Source organism: Oncorhynchus clarkii, chromosome 6 (assembly GCF_045791955.1).
Source record: "Oncorhynchus clarkii lewisi isolate Uvic-CL-2024 chromosome 6, UVic_Ocla_1.0, whole genome shotgun sequence".
Classification (NCBI taxonomy): domain Eukaryota; kingdom Metazoa; phylum Chordata; class Actinopteri; order Salmoniformes; family Salmonidae; genus Oncorhynchus; species Oncorhynchus clarkii.
The window spans coordinates 27,679,051-27,696,256 of NC_092152.1; the positions used below are offsets into that span (position 1 = coordinate 27,679,051).

Here is a 17,206-nt window from a genome sequence, read left to right on the forward strand (position 1 = left end):
GAACACTAAATCATCTCTAGAATCAGAGAATACACAAGTAAATATTAATTATTTTGCACTGTAAGAAACAGCTTCCCGAGGTTTAGATGCTACGTATTAGTCGGAAGTATGGAAGTGTGGCCCAGGGGGGCAATATCAGGCTCACCTAATGTCTACTTACCCACTCACTCTACCATTTTAAAAAATGGCCAGGTTTTCTGCAAGGAAAATAGTTTGGTCCCATTTAATGTTGTTGTTCCTACTGTCTATAAATATGCAAATAATGAAAATACATTTGACATACTGATGTCCAAAAATCTAAAAAGTATGGAATCCCCTGAAAACCGTACCAATTGTGTTTGATAGTATTGAGCGGTGTACTGTAGCAATAACCTCTATTGGCATGGCTACATGCTCAGATTTTAGTACTATAGTGAGATCCAACAAACTGCATATCTTTGTCCAGTTACAGAAAACACAGACAGTTCATGTACAGTTGAAGTCAGAAGTTTACATACACCTAAGCCAAATACATTTCAACTAATCCTAGTAAAAAATCCCTGTCTTAGGTCAGTTAGGGTCACCACTTTGTTTAAAGAATGTGAAATGTCAGAATAATAGTAGAGGGAATGATTTGCTTCACATTCCCAGTGGGTCAGAAGTTTACATACACTCAATTAGTATTTGGTAGCATTGCCTTTAAATTGTTTAACTTTGGTCAAACGTTTTGGGTAGTCTTCCACAAGCTTTCCACAATAAGGTGAATTTTGGCCCATTCCTGCTGACAGAGCTGGTGTAACAGTCAGGTTTGTAGGCCTCCTTGTTCACACACGCTTTTTCAGTTCTGCCCACACATTTTCTATGGGATTGAGGTCAGGGCTTTGATGGCCACTCCAATACCTTGACTTTGTTTTCCTTAAGCCATTTTGCCACAACTTTGGAAGTATGCTTGGGGTCATTGTCCATTTGTAAGACCCATTTGCGACCAAGCTTTAACTTCCTGACTGATGTCTTGAGATGTTGTTTCAATATATCCACGTAAATTTTCCTCCCTCATGATCCATCTACTTTGTGAAGTGTACCAGTCCCTCCTGCAGCAAAGCACCCCCATGCTTCACGGTTGGGATGGTGTACTTCGGCTTGCAAGCCTCCCCCTTTTTCATCCAAACATAACGATGGTCATTATGGCCAAACAGTTCTATTTTTGTTTCATCAGACCAGAGGACATTTCTCCAAAAAAGCACGGTCTTTGTCCCCATATGCAGTTGCAAACCAGTCTGTTTTTTTTATGGCAGTTTTGGAGCAGTAGCTGCTTCCTTCCTGAGTGGCCTTTCAGGTTATGTCTATATAGGACTTGTTTTACTGTGGATATAGATACTTTTGTACCGGTTTCCTCCAACATCTTCACAGGGTCCTTTGCTGTTGTTCTGGGATGGATTTGCACTTTTCGAACCAAAGTACGCTCATCTCTAGTAGACAGAAGGCGTCTCCTTCCTGAGCGGTATGACGGCTGCATGGTCCCATGGTGTTTATACTTGCATACTATTGTTTGTACAGATGAACGTTGTACCTTCAGGTGTTTGGAAATTGCTCCCAAGGATCAACCAGACTTGTGGAGGTTTACAAGAAAAATTCTGAGGTATTGGCTGATTTCCTTTGATTTTCCCATGTCAAGCAAAGAGGCACAGAGTTTGAAGGTAGGCCTTGAAAAAGATCCACAGGTACACCTCCAATTGACTCAGATTATGTAATTTACCCTATCAGAAGCTTCTAAAACCATGACATAATTTTATGGAATTTTCCCAGCTGTTTAAAGGCACAGTCAACTTAGTGTATGTAAACTTCTGACCCACTGGAATTGTGAAAGTGAATTATAAGTGAAATAATCTGTCTAAACAAATTGTTGGAAAAATTACTTAGATGCCCTAACCGACTTGCCAAAACTATAGTTTGTTAACAAGACATTTGTGGAGTGGTTGAAAAACGAGTTTTAATGACTCCAACCTAAGTGTATGTAAACTTCCCGACTTCAACTGTAAATGTCATTGGAGTGTGTGAGCATGTGACAGTGGATAGAGGTCTTCTAGATGGCTGTTGTGCTATACATGTCTGTGATCTGTTCCTGGAAGACCCTGTGGATGTCCACTCGTCTGGTCTTCAGAGTGGGGGTGAGGAGACCGTTGCTCACACTGAACATCTCTGGATGCAGGTGCAGGTCCTTCACCTGACAGTGAGGAAAGAGATGGCAGAAGGATCAGACTCATGTCTCTGTTGTATTCAGTTTCCTGTTACACCATGTTTTATGTCTTCATATACCATGGCACCATTTGTTACAAATATGAAGTCAATGTATGCCTGTATTCATGTTGAAGATTCCTCACCTGCTCAAATGACTTCAGCCCAGCTTCCTTCCCCACGGCTGTCATGTCTTCTAACACTTCTTTCTTCACATCCTGTAGTGAGAGAAGATTTCAAATCAGTACCTTCAGAATTGATACAATCCAACAACAGCAAACATTGTAAAGATGCAGATGGCCTATTGAGTGAACCATGGTGACGTCACATACTGGATTCTGGCAGAGTTCCTCATAGGATCCAACGATTCCCCTCTTCTTAACCCAGTCAATGAACACTTCTGGGTCTGGCACAACAATACCGATCAGGTGAGACTGGAAACAGGACATTCACACAGAAGAAACAAAACATAAAACAGTGTTAGAAAGAATGACTGATTCTTAGAAAAGGGACTATTCTCTGACAGTGAATATGAGAGTACCAGAATATCACAAATACCTGTAGGCTGTCTCCGTGCACAAAGACCTGTAGCACAGGGACACAACGCATGTAGACATTCTCAATCTTCTCAGGGGCAATGTACTCTCCCTGGGACAGCTTGAAGATGTGCTTCTTCCTGTCGATGATGCGAAGTGTCCCATTCTAACAGGAAAACATACCGACACACATTCACATAAAAATCTACATGACTTGACTGACTGGAGGATCTACTGATCATTGTCCTCTATTGTAACCCAGCTCACCGGTAGCCACTGGCCCACGTCTCCACTGTGCAGCCAGCCATCACGGTCCAGGGCCTCTGCTGTTTTCTCCTCATCTTTCAGGTATCCCCGGAACACACTGTGGCCACGGATACAGATCTAACTCAGCAGAAAGGTAGGAACAGTGTTAATATAGGAACAGCATATGATACACAACAGCCAGAGGAATACATTTTTGCTGGGTATGTTGTACAATAACACCATGATGCTTTGTTACCACCTCACCTCTCCTTCTCCGTTCTTGGCATAATAGTTCATATCAGGAATGTCAATCAACTTCACCATGGCACAGGGCAATGGAGCACCAACATGGCCTGAGAGACACACACACACACACACACACACACAGTACCAGAGTATAACCAACATGCAGCTACTGGGATCAGTGACTAGTCGTCTCCAGATATGAAGTACATAGTTTCCCATAGTCAGAGTCAGCCTTTACCTGCACTCCAGTCACCTGGCATGGAGAAGGTGCAGCCTGCTGTGCATTCAGTCTGTCCGTAGCCCTCAAAGATCTGCACAGAGCAGCAGGCACATTCCACATCACTAAACCTCACACCCCCATCTGAAATAAACCCACATATTTAGTCTGAGCTCCAGGCAGGTATTCTCACCAGACAGCCGAGGGTGGCCCTGAGGAAGGAGAGCACGGTGGGGGAGATGGGGGCCGAGGCGGTCAGGATGAACCTCAGATTACCTCCTAAATTAGCCTGAAACACAAAAGAAACAACGAGAATCCAATTACATCTAGCAAATACAGTTTTCTGAAAAGGGAGACTTAACAGTGCATTAAGAAAGTATTCAGACCCCTTGACTTTTTCCACATTTTGTTACCCTACAGCCGTATTCTAAAATGTATTCAATTGATTTTCCATCAAATCTATACATAATAGCCCATAATAACAAAGCAAAAACAGGTTAGACATTTTTGCAAATATATAAAATTTAAAAAACTGAAAAATAATATACATAAGTATTCAGACCCTTTACTCAGTACTATTATTTAGGTAAGTCAGTTAAGAACAAATTCTTATTTTCAATGACAACCTAGAAACAGTGGGTTAACTACCTTGTTCAGGGGCAGAATTACAGATTTTTACCTTGTCAGCTCGGGGATTCGATCTTGCAACCTTTGGGTTACTAGTCCAATGCTCTAACCTGCCGCCTCAACTTTGTTGAGGCACCTTTGGCAGCGATTACAATATTGAGTCTTCTTGGGTATGGCCGCTATAATCTTGGCACAACTTTATTTGGGGAAGTTCTCCCATTCTTCTCTGCAGATCCTCTCAAGCTCTGTCACGTTGGATGGGGAGCGTCGGGGCACAGCTATTTTCAGGTCTCTCCAGAGATGTTAGATCGGGTTCAAGTCCAGGCTCTGGCTGGGCCACTCAAGGACATTCAGAAACTTGTCCTGAAGCCACTCCTGCATTGTCTTGCTTGTGTGCTTAGGGTCGTTGTCCTGTTGGAAGGTGAACCTTCACCCCAGTCTAAGGACCTAACGCTCTGGAGCAGGTTTTCATCAAGACTCTCTGTACTTTGCTCCGTTCATCTTTTTCTTGATTCTGACTAGTCTCCCAGTCCCTGAAAAACAACCCTACAGCATGATGCTGCCACTACCATAAATACCTTATTGTTGGAGTGCTGCAGAGATGGTTGTCCTTCTGGAAGGTTCTTCCATCTCCACAGAGGAACTCTGCTCTGTCAGAGTGATCATAGGGTTCTTGGTCCCCTCCCTGACCAAGGCCCTTTTCCCCCGATTGCTAAATTTGGCCAGGTGGCCAGCTCTAGTAAGAGTATTGGTGGTTCCAAACTTCTTCCATTTAAGAATGATGGAAGCCACTGTGTTCTTGAGGACCTTCAATACTGCAGAAATGGTTTGGTATCCTTCCCCAGATCTGTGCCTCGACACAATCCTGTCTCGGAGCTCTATGGACAATTCCTTCGACCTCATGGCTTGGTTTTTGCTCTGACATGCACGGTCAACTGTGGGACCTTATATAAACAGGTGTGTGTCCAATCAATTGAATTTACCACAGGTGGACTCCAATTAAGTTGTAGAAACATCTCAAGGATGATCAATGGAAACAGGATGTACCTGAGTCTCATAGTAAAGGGTCTGAATACTTAAGGTATTTATTTTTAATAGATTTGCAAAAATTTCTAAAAACCTGATTTCACTCTGTCATTATGGGGTATTGTGTGTAAATTGATGAGAAAAAAAACATTTAATTAATTTTAGAATAAGGCTGTAACATACCAAAATGTGGAAAAAAGGAAGGGGTCTGAATACTTTCAGAATGCACTGTATGTGTTCAGTGACGTACCTGAATCCTGTTGAACACCAGCCTGTCCCACAGACTGTTGTTACGTACCACCCCACTGCTGAGCTCAGCCTGCTTCCTCCTCACAGCATAGTGCAGCACTGCCCGGCGCAATGGGGACGTCACGGAGCCTAAGATCTACACACAGACATGCATGCACACAGAAGAGAGCATAGAAAGAATTAGAAGTAAGGCCACATAAACAAATACCAATTGTAGGGTTGGTACAGTATCATAGGATTTGCACTCATCTGCTGACCTTGTCGTAGATGCGGTTGAGTAGGCGAGGCACCACTGGGAAGAAGGTGGGTTTCAGAGTCTTAATATCATCCATGAGCAGGGAGATATCCCCCTGGTAGAATCCTACCCTGGCCCCATGACATAGCATGGACACCTGAGGCAGACAGGAGCATTTAGAGCACTGTCTGACATGTATAGTCACCAAGACAGACATAGAAAAGTATTATTGTAATCATAAGAGGGTGAGCTACCTGAATCATCCTCTCAAACATGTGGGCAAGAGGCAGGTAAGATATTGACACGTCCTCTTGCTGAATTACAAATGACCCCTGTAATGAAGGGAAATAATTGACGCATTAAAAAAAAAGTTACACCGTGGATAATAGAGATGACATACAACCAATTAAAATATGCAATCTAGATTTTACAACAGCAATGTATATTTTACAAGGACAATTATGGGTAAACTATTTCGCATTCACAAGGGCTATTAAACATCCCATTTATCATCTCTTAAAACACTACAGGGAGAAGAACAGAGAGAGAGATGGAACGAGGGATGGAGTGAGACAAAAAGAGAGAAAATGTAGCTAGCCATGAAACTCCTTCTGAATTCAAGACGGAGGTGGGAGCCAGAACAGACCTCCAGGATCTTAATAACAGAGGAGGAATTGGAGGCGATGTTGCCGTGGGTGATCATGGCTCCCTTGGGCTTTCCTGGTCAAATAAACAGAACACAGTTTAGTTTGGAGGAGGGCATCACTGCACGGCTCTGTGTAACACCAGAATTTATCTCATAACTTAATGAGAGGTTGTCAGTGGGCCCCCATGGGCACATTCCTAGTAGCGTGGGTAAATGCTTAAGTATATGATTAACATGCAGGGTAGTGGGGGTACTTGAGGACTCACACAGAGATCTATAAAAACACATGGTACCTGTGGTTCCACTGGTGAAGCACACGACTGCCAGGTCCTGGGGTTGGGGTGGCTGCAACAAACAGACACGGATGAATGACAACAGGATCAAAAACAGTAAGGAAGCAGCAAAAACTGTAATTGTGACCCAATCGACATTTACCACAGAAAAACTCACCGCAGGATCTTTGAGGTTCTGTCGTCCAAGTTCCTGCAATACACACACACACACACACGGTCATGTCTTTGGTACTCAAGGTGACTTCTAACCTCAGCGACAGGGTGTGTGATGGGATCTTTTGTTTGTGATGTTGATCCAGTATCACAACCTCTTTACATTTTATTCATCTACCCTCCTCCCACCATGATCTGTGTGAGTTGAAGAATCTCCACTCCACAGTTCTTCCCCCTCTCCACTATGGCATCACTGCAGGGATTGAAGAGCACCAGACAGGAGAGAGTAGGCGTCACACCCTTCTCCTTATTCCCCAGAAGGGACTCTGCCTTCTCCTCCTTGTCACAGATCACCAGGGAGATCTCAGCTAGGAGGTGAAACAGCCAAAATTAACATGAAGATTAAAAGGACAGTGGTATAGGAGTGGACCAATAAATAAATACACACACACACACACACACACACACACACACACACACACACACACACACACACATACAGTTGAAGTCGGAAGTTTATATACACAACGTAGACAAATACATTTAAACTCAGTTTTTCCACAATTCCTGACATTTAGTCATAGTAAAAATTCCCGGTCTTAGATCAGTTAGGACCACCAGTTTATTTTAAGAATTTGAAATGTCAGAATAATAGTAGAGAGAATGATTTATTTCAGTTATTTCTTTCTTTCATATTCCCAGTGGGTCAGAAGTTTACATTCCCTCAATTAGTATTTGGTAGCATTGCCTTTAAAAATTGTTGAACTTGGGTCAAACGTTTTGAGTAGCCTTCCACAATAAGTTGGGTGAATTTTGGCCCATTCCTCCTGACAGAGCTGGTGTAACCGAGTCAGGTATGCAGGCCTCCTTGCTCTCACACACACACACACACACACTTTTTAAGTTCTGCCTACACATTTTCTATGGGATTGAGGTCAGGGCTTTGTGATGGCCACTCCAATACCTTGACTTTATTGCCCTTAAGCCATTTTGCCACAACTTTGGAAGTATGCTTGGGGTCATTGTCCATTTGGAAGACCCATTCGCGACCAAGCTTTAACTTCCTGACTGATGTCTTGAGATGTTGCTTCAATTTATCCACATAATTTTCCTCCCTCATGATGCCATATATTTTGTTGAGTGCACCAGTCCCTCCTGCAGCAAAGCACCCCCATGCGTCACGGTTGGGATGGTGTTCTTCGGCTTGCAAGCCTCCCCCTTTTTCCTCCAAACATAACGATGGTCATTATGGCCAAACAGTTCTATTTTTGTTTCATCAGACCAGAGGACATTTCTCCAAAAAGTACGACCTTTGTCCCCATGTGCAATTGCAAACTGTAGTCTGGCCTTTTTAATGGTGGTTTTGGAGCAGTGGCTTCTTCCTTCCTCAGGGGCCTTCAAGTTCTGTCTATATAGGAATTGTTTTACTGTGGATATAGATACTTTTATAACTGTTTCCTCCAGCATCTTCACAAGGTCCTTTGCTGTTGTTCTGGGATTGATTTGCCCTGTTCGCACCAAAGTACGTTCATCTCTAGGAGACAGATCTCCTTCCTGAGTGGTATGAAGGCTGCATGGTGTTTATACTTGCATACTACTGTTTGTACAGATGAACATGGTACATTCAGGTGTTTGGAAATTGCTCGCAAGGATCAACCAGACTTGTCTTGGCTGATTTTTTTTCTTCCCATGATGTCAAGCAGAGAGGCACTGAGTTTGATGGTAGGCCTTGTAATATATCCACAGGTACACCTCCAATTGACTGAAATAATGTAAATTAGCCTATCAAAAGCTTCTAAAGCCATGACATAATTTTCTGGAATTTTCCAAACTGTTTAAAGGCACAGTCAACTTAGTGTATGTAAACTTCTGACCCACTGGAATTGTGAAAGTGAATTATTCCAACAATTGTTGTAAAAATGACTTGTGTCATGCACAAAGTAGATGTCCTAACCAACTTGCAAAAACTACAGTTTGTTAACAAGAAATTTGTGTAGTGGTTGAAAAACGAGTTTTAACGACTCCAACCTGGGTGTAAGTAAACTTCCGACTTCAACTGTATATTATATACATAGTACGAGTCAAAGGTTTGGCCACACTTACTCATTCCAGGTTTTTTTGTTAACTTTTACTATTTTCTACATTGTAGAATAATAGTGAAGACATCAAAACTATTAAACACATGGAATGATGGAGTAACCAAAAAAAGTGTTAAACAAATCAAAATATATTTGATATTTAAGATTCTTCAAAGTATCCCCCCTTTGCCTTGATGCACACTCAGCATTCTCTCAACCAGCTTCACCTGGAATGCTTTTCCAACAGTCTTGAAGGAGGTCCCACATATGCTGAGCACTTGTGGCTGCTTTTTCTTCAATCTGCGGTCCTACTCATCCCAATGCATCTCAATTTAGTTGAGGTTTGGTGATTGTGGAGGCCAGGTCATCTGATGCAGCACTCCATCACTCTCCTTCTTGGTCAAATATCCCTTACACAGCCTTGAGGTGTGTTGGGTTATTGTCCTGTTGAAAAACAAATGATAGTCCCACTAAGCTCAAACCAGATGGGATGGCGTATTGCTGCAGAATGCTGTGGTAGCCATGCTGGTTAAGTGTGCCTTGAATTCGAAATAAATCACAGACAGGGTCAACAGCAAAGCACCCCCACACCACCTCCATGCTTCATGAGGTGATCCACACATGCAGAGATCATCTGTTCACCTACTCTGCATCTCACAAAGACACGGCGGTTGCATCCGAAAATCTCAAATTTGGACTCATCAGACCAAAAGGAAAGATTTCCACCAGTCTAATGTCCATTGCTTGTGTTTCTTGGCCCAAGCAAGTCTTATTCTTATTGGTTCTCTTTAGTAGTGGTTTCTTTGCAGCAATTCAACCAGGAAAGCCTGATTCACGCAGTCTCCTCTGAACAGTTGATGTTGAGATGTGTCTGTTACTTGAACTTTGTGAAGCATTTTTTTTGGCCTGCAATCTGAGGTGCGGTTAATTGCCGATTGCTGAGGCTGGTAACTAATCCTCTGCAGCAGAGGTAACTCTGGGTCTTCCTTTCCTGTGGCGGTCCTCATCGTAGCACTTGATGGTTTTTGCGACTGCACTTGAAGAAACTTTCAAAGTTCTTGACATTTTCCGGATTGACTGACCTTCATGGTGGATGATGGACTGTCATTTCTCTTTTCTTATCTGAGCTGTTCTTGCCATAATATGGACTTGGGTCTTTTACCAAATATAATCTTCTGTATACCACCCGTACCTTGTCACCACACAACTTATTGGCTCAAACACATTAAGGAAAGAAATTCCACAAATTAACTTTTAACAAGGAACACCTGTTACTTGAAATGCATTCCAGGTGACTACCTCATGAAGCTGGTTGAGAGAATGCCAAGAGTGTGCAAAGTTGTCATCAAGGCAAAGGGTGGCTACTTTGAAGTCTCAAATATAAAACAGATTTTGATTCACTATTAAAATAGTAAAAATAAATAAAAACCCTGGAATGAGTAGGTCTGTCAACTTTTGACTGGTACTAATATATATATGTATATCAGTATGTTGTAACAGAGTATTCCAGCCTTACCCAGGTTGAGGATATGCACCATGGCCTCCTCTCCAAGTGTGTCATACAGGGGCACCACAGCCATTGAGAAGGTGTAGCAGGCCAGCTCTGAAATTATCCACTGCCACCAACAGAGGGAGACAGAGCATCACTATTAGAAAGAAAGAGCCCAGACTCCTTCCTAACTGATGCTTGGTCACTACATTAGTGGAGTCTCTACAAGGACAGTGCTCTAACAGACAGGGAAATCTTAGGATTAAACATCATGGCATCACACTACGTAGAATAGCAGGGAAGGAATGTGTAGCCTTCTGTACCTCTGGCCTGTTCTGGGCAAATATTCCAACTAACTGCTCAGGGTTTGGTTGGCAGCCTTTGCCCAAAAGCCCAGAGCCCAGCACCTGTGCCTGTTCAGCCACCTAAAACAGGACAATCAGACAGCAACAATAATTCAAATCAATGAAACGAGCTTGAGCATACCTTACAAGCATACCTTGGTAATAATAATAAAAGACCAAAGATCCACACTCCACAGACCTCAGTGTAGGATATCCACTGGTAAGGTTCCCCAGGTTTCCTGAAGCCAAGGCATGGGCCATCCCCTGTGCATCAACACAATCTAGTCAGGTACACTGTGGCATGTCTGGTAAGTTGTCAGTGCTCCTAACTAGCGCATTAGTCCTCTGTGTCCGGCCAGCTCACCTGCCACCCTCAGTCCTCTCTGGAACATGTCATAGGCTGTCCTGGTGTCATCATAGTAGAACTCCAACAGAACATCATCCTTGAGCAAAGCTGAACGCCTCCAATTGGGCTCTCCCTGCAATACACAGACTCCATAAAAAACTCTAATGTAATCAATGTTAATGTAGTAGTATAACAACAAACCAAAATACAGCGATAAATACAACTACTATTACTCACACAAACATGACTGTTCTGAATAAATATTACTCTTACTAACACTCATCTGCTCCTTGAAGCTTCCAGAACACAATACTCTCACCTGTACAGGGATAGACTGGGCATTCAGATCACAAGGGGGGCGCATGGGCCGAGGGCGAGTCACCAGCCAGTATGCAGTGAAGGAGGCCAGAGCCCCTATACCCAGCAGAGAGGACGGGGATAGAGAGAGGGAGGAGAAGGAGAAAGAGGACGACAAAGGGAGAGAGGGGACAAGGCTCCAGAAGTCTTTGTTTTCAGGTCCTCGAACCCCCCCACTGGTACGAAGGGATTGTAACCACTCCTGAAAATGCATAGCTGAGAGAGAGAGAGAGAGAGAGAGAGAGAGAGAGAGAGTGTATTTGCCTGAATGAATGAGAGAGAAATATAATGAGAGTCAAAAGTGAAAGCAATTACATCCAGGAATTCTCTACAAACTTGTGAAAAGACGTCCAGGTGCTATTGTACTTTAGAAACAGAACATAAAACATGTATGCTGTATGCAGAAAGAGGAGTTAATCTCCCTTATACAATAGTATTCCACAGTCGTGGCCAAAAGTTTTGAGAATGACAAATATTCATTTTCAAAGTTTTCTGCTTCAGTGTCTTTAGATATTTTTACAAGCATTTCATAAGTGTCAAAGGCTTTCATTGACAATTACATGAAGTTGATACAAAGAGTCAATATTTGCAGTGTTGACCCTTCTTTTTCAAGACCTCTGCAATCCGCCCTGGCATGCGGTCAAATAACTTCTGGGCCACATCCTGACTGATGGCAGCCCATTCTCGCATAATCAATGCTTGGAGTTTGTTAGAATTTGTGGGGTTTTGTTTGTCCACCCGCCTCTTGAGGACTGACCACAACTTCTCAATGGGATTAAGGTCTGGGTAGTTTCCTGGCCATGGACCCAAAATATCTATGTTTTGTTCCCCGAGACACTTAATTATCACTTTTTCCTTATGGCAAGGTGCTCCATCATGCTGGAAAAGGCATTGTTCATCACCAAACTGTTCCTGGATGGTTGGGAGAAGTTGCTCTCGGAGGATGTGTTGGTACCATTCTTTATTCATGGCTGTGTTCTTAGGCAAAATCGTGAGTGAGCCCACTCGTTTGGCTGAGAAGCAACCCCACAAATGAATGGTCTCAGGATGCTTTACTGTTGGCATGACACAGGACTGATGGTAGCACTCACCTTGTCTTCTCCAGACAAGCTTCTTTCCGGATGCCCCAAACAATCGGAAAGGGGATTCAGAGAAAATGACTTTACCCCAGTCCTCAGCAGTCCAATCCCTGTACCTTGTGAAGAATATCAGTCTGTCCCTGATGTTTTTCCTGGAGAGAAGTGGCTTCTCTGCTGCCCTTCTTGACACCAGACCATCCTCCAAAAGTCTTTGCCTCACTGTGCGTTCAGATGCACTCACACCTGACTGCTGCCATTCCTGAGCAAGCTCTGTACTGGTGGTGCCCCGATCCCGCAGCTGAATCAACTTTAGGAGACGCTCCTGGTGCAGTGGAAATGTTTTTGGGGGATTCAGTTCATTTGCATGGCAAAGAGGGACTTTGCAATTAATTGCAATTCTTCTGATCACCCTTCATAACATTCTGTTATGAAGGGAGTATATGCAAATTGCCATCATACAAACTGAGGCAGCAGACTGAAAATTAATATTTGTTTCATTCTCAAAACTTTTGGCCACGACTGTACATGTCAGTTTCAGGGATAAGAGAGGCTGGGGGGGGGTAAATGTTTATGGAACAATTAGGAATGAGACTGGACAGATCCTGTGCAGCCCAAAATGAATAAAGCAAAATTACAAACAAACTTGGTGACCAAAACTAAATAATGCAACATCCACTGTTTTTAAAAAGCCCAGCCGAATCACACTGGCCCTCCGGCTCAGCAGACAGACAAGGGGACTGTTTTTTAAAAGCCCAGCCGAATCACACTGGCCCTCCGGCTCAGCAGACAGACAAGGGGACTGTTTTTAAAAAGCCCAGCCGAATCACACTGGCCCTCCGGCTCAGCAGACAGACAAGGGGACTGTTTTTTAAAAGCCCAGCCGAATCACACTGGCCCTCCGGCTCAGCAGACAGACAAGGGGACTGTTTTTAAAAAGCCCAGCCGAATCACACTGGCCCTCCGGCTCAGCAGACAGACAAGGGGACTGTTTTTAAAAAGCCCAGCCGAATCACACTGGCCCTCCGGCTCAGCAGACAGACAAGGGGACTGAGGAGAGAATGAATGGGCTGGGGTGTATAGGGGAGAGGGACTCGGAAGTAATCATGATTGGCTAACCAGAAACATGCGCTTAGGTTACTCTTAGTCAATTCTGTGTCTACCAACGTAGATGGAGCTACAGGGAGGAGAGAATAAAGAGGGAGCGAGTGAGGGAGAGAGTAGATGCATACATTAACAGAGTTTGGTGGCGAGATGGGAGGGACAGCGTGATGGCCTGTAGGTCCACCCTCATGTTTCCCTGCCAGTCTGTAATTGCTCATAACCAAACCAGAGTACGAGAAAGAAACATGGACTCAATATGTTAACCAAAACAAATGTGAAACAAACGTACATCTACTAAAACATTTCATTCTCACACCCTCCTGTCTTTTAAATCTGGTATGTCCTTCCAAACTATGAGTTTGCCCACAGTTCCACTTTCTCTGCTTATGCACATGGAATTCACATCACCAAATAAATCCCCCTCCCCTATACCCCTCAACCTCTCACCCACTTTCTCCCCCCTTCTTTCAAAAGTGAAGGGGATAAAGGGTGGTCACCCCCCTCTCATTCAGTCTTTGAACCAGGCCAACTATGTCCCAGTTCGCTCCCCTGGAGAAAATAATTACCAAAGATCCATCATTCTTTTTCTCATTACTTTTTCTTCAAGTTCTTTGAAAGTTCTAGGACCTCTCCAAATGCACAATATCTAGCCAGAATACATTGCCCTGAACTGAAATAAAATGGCATGTTGGAGTGGTAAAATAATACATATGGCTACAATTGTCTTAAGCGTTGCACTACAGTACGAGCCAACACCTGCTGAAAAGTGGCAGTCTGAGTTTGGAAGGTCCCCATGGCTCCTTTGATGTATACAAAGACAAAATAAATGGTCTTTCATATATGACACATAACAAATGGCTTGCTAAGAAGAATATCCCCCTATGTTCCCCTATTTCTCTCTTTATCTAGACTAGAATGTAGTATTATCTCCCTTCCTCCCTCAGGCCCATTCATTATGGCTATTGTCAGAGCCAGACAGGGACTATTGTGCTTCCCTGTCACTTACTCCCAAACAGAGATGAGACAAAGGGAATAATGGAGACATGTGAAACAGTTACTAAGCAAATGAAATATCTAAGAGGGATTAAATACACCCATTGTAGGCCTCTAACATATATTTGCTGTGTTATAACGTGTAGATTAAACGCGACAATCTGGAATTAATCACCTATACTGCTCAGTAAGATAGGCACAAGGGTAGCATTAAGCACCAGCTAAGAGTTTCAAAAGTGACAAATATATAACAAGACACCCAAGGGCAGTTTGCATGTCTGTGCATATTCACTCCTGCTGGCAGGCAGAAACCGAGATTAAAAAACAGAGCAATACTAAGACAAAAGCAGAAACCACATAATGTGTCATTCTCTCCAATGGAAAATAATGAGGATCAGGAGCAGTATTGCATCCACTATCTGTATCCTCATTGTCTTTGTACTAAAATAACATAGGTACCTATGTCACTGCAGGCCTGCATCTATGTTCCACAGGAGAGAGGTGTATGGGGGAATGTGGTTGACAAGGGATTTCTTCATCAAGCAGAGATTCAGTATTTTCCAGATTTACAGTGATCAAAAGCCACCACACTACAAAAATCTCATTACACGTGTGAGCAAATGGCATGTGGGCTTCAAAGACCATCCCTGATGAAAGACAAATGGCGTGTTATTCTCTGACCCAGAAAACTACAGGTGGTGAGAGGAAGGACTGAGTGGCAGCATAGCCTAGCACTACACCAAACGGTTCTCTGAATGGAGATGGGAAGAGCACTGGGGACACGTGAGGTTAGTGAAGTGACAGAGTAAGTGGCAGAGTAAGGGGGAGAACGAGTGAAATGCACGGTTGTTTTTCGGCTGTGATTCCCAAATGAAGCGTGAAAAACACAGACATAGTCACAATTAGGGTTTTGGGAAGGGAAAGGCGGCGGAGAGGAAGAAAGATGGCACGGTATGCGTCACGGTGATGGCTGCTGGGAAGATTAACTGTCCAGGAGCAGACAGAGCAGCATCACTCGAGTCACACACACTCAGAGAACACAGGAGTTCTTTGCAGAACTTCTACCACCATCATTAGACTCCCATGGTATTGATTAGGAGGGCCTGTCTTAAATGTGTGTTTGTGCACTAAAGCAGCACAGCCCACTATGCATAAATGGACACTCAAACTTCAGCTGTCCAAGGTGTCACTTTTACCCAGTGTTACTATACCTCCACTATCTGACTGTACCAGCGACACAACAGTATGCCAACTCAGCCCTGCCCAGACTGCATTCCAGCAACATGGACGACTTTTAAACACGTTGCCTGTGGTTTCCATAGACAGACATAGACTTCAATATTAATGCAAAGGCACAAAGCCCCTGCAAAAACAAACTCAATGCAGACACATGGGTACATGCAGCCAGACATTATGTCTGTGCAGCATGAATTGCAACTGGAGGAATTCCAAAGAACTCAAGCTATACATGTGTTTGGTCCAGCTGGCCAATGGGTTTCAATGGGTTTCAAGCTATATAGCAATTACCTTTGTTTGGAGAAAAAGAAGGACCACATAATTCTGCAATGGGTGTTCTCACCTCATATGCTAGAATTAAAAGTATAAAGAACTATTTGAAATATATCCTTACTTGAAACTGATAACCTACTGTTATGGCAGCTGACAATTTCTTACCATGCATTGCAAAGTTTAGAATATCGAGCTCGAAAATCTTATTTCTGTCCCATTCATGACCAATACATAACTTAACATGCATCATCTTCAGAAAAGACACACGCCTCTCTCTTTCTCCGTTGACATAATTATGCAGGACAACTCAAAATCGTCAAAAATGTACTGTAACGTTACCTGTTTCAAAGCTTGTATCGAATGGAAATGGTAAACAGGTTTTAAGTGTATTGCACTTAATGCCCCACGATGAGTACACTCGCTTGTATCCAATAGTGTCACTACCAGTGTGTTACAATTACCTACTCTAGCTAATTTGTACCTAGTAGAGAACTTTCCCCACAGTTTAAAGAAATAGTTTCACAAGAGTCGAGGCAACCGACTCTTACCTAAACGAAATCTAGGTCACCCAATTTTCTTCAAATTGTGGTCTTCTAGTTCGGCAGGAGTAGCGAAATCACCAACCGACACCAAACACACCAAAGTGTAACCCTTAACCCCCCTCTTCTTGAGAGGGGTACAGCTGCAGACCTCATCCCTCAGGCCCCTCTTTATACCGCCACCTACTGGAGACCGCATCTCTCAGGCTCGTCTCTATAATGCCACCTATTGGAGATCTCTCAGGCCCCTCATGTCTCATACCCTCATCCTCAGGTACCTCTCATCTATCAGAGATTGCCATAGAACTGAACTCTACATGTCAGACAGGATTATCGTCATCATCCAACATAATTCACAATTCTTCAATAATACAAAATAGGGTTCAATTTGTTGTCTCCCAAATAGAATGAAATAAACACGTCAATGAAACAATTGGGATAGCGACATGAAAGGCATTCCAAGAATAAAATACTTACAAATTAGCATTTAAATCAGGAACAGTAGCCTGTCAAAAAATGGCTGCCACTGTGACCTGTAGAACGATAAAGTAGTCACGAGCCAATAGAAAGATAAGCATCTGTAACGGATGTGAAACGGCTAGCTAGTTAGCGGTGGTGCGCGCTAAATAGCGTTTCAATCGGTGACGTCACTTGCTCTGAGACATTGAAGTAGTGGTTCCCTT

At 43.3% G+C, this 17,206-nt stretch overlaps 1 protein-coding gene across 2 annotated transcripts; it reads right to left on the reverse strand.

The window, feature by feature from the left end:
* Positions 1 to 477: 477 nt before the first annotated feature.
* Positions 478 to 16,619, reverse strand: LOC139410894 (long-chain-fatty-acid--CoA ligase 1-like). 2 transcript variants are annotated; one of them, XM_071156540.1, is made up of 21 exons: positions 16,533 to 16,619; positions 11,265 to 11,518; positions 10,964 to 11,078; positions 10,799 to 10,863; positions 10,579 to 10,680; positions 10,283 to 10,382; positions 6,878 to 7,056; positions 6,693 to 6,725; positions 6,536 to 6,587; positions 6,243 to 6,316; positions 5,851 to 5,928; positions 5,619 to 5,753; positions 5,363 to 5,497; positions 3,653 to 3,748; positions 3,481 to 3,553; positions 3,261 to 3,349; positions 3,018 to 3,134; positions 2,773 to 2,916; positions 2,547 to 2,648; positions 2,361 to 2,432; positions 478 to 2,203 (listed from the first exon to the last, which is right to left on the reverse strand). In XM_071156540.1, exons 2-21 carry the CDS (start codon positions 11,514 to 11,516, stop codon positions 2,063 to 2,065), a joined length of 2,154 nt encoding a protein of 717 aa, XP_071012641.1. In that variant the 5' UTR covers positions 11,517 to 11,518; positions 16,533 to 16,619; the 3' UTR covers positions 478 to 2,062. The 2 variants fall into 2 exon arrangements, with proteins under 2 accessions (XP_071012641.1, XP_071012642.1); XM_071156541.1 differs by having other exon boundaries at positions 16,324 to 16,556.
* Between the last annotated feature and the right edge of the window lie 587 nt (positions 16,620 to 17,206).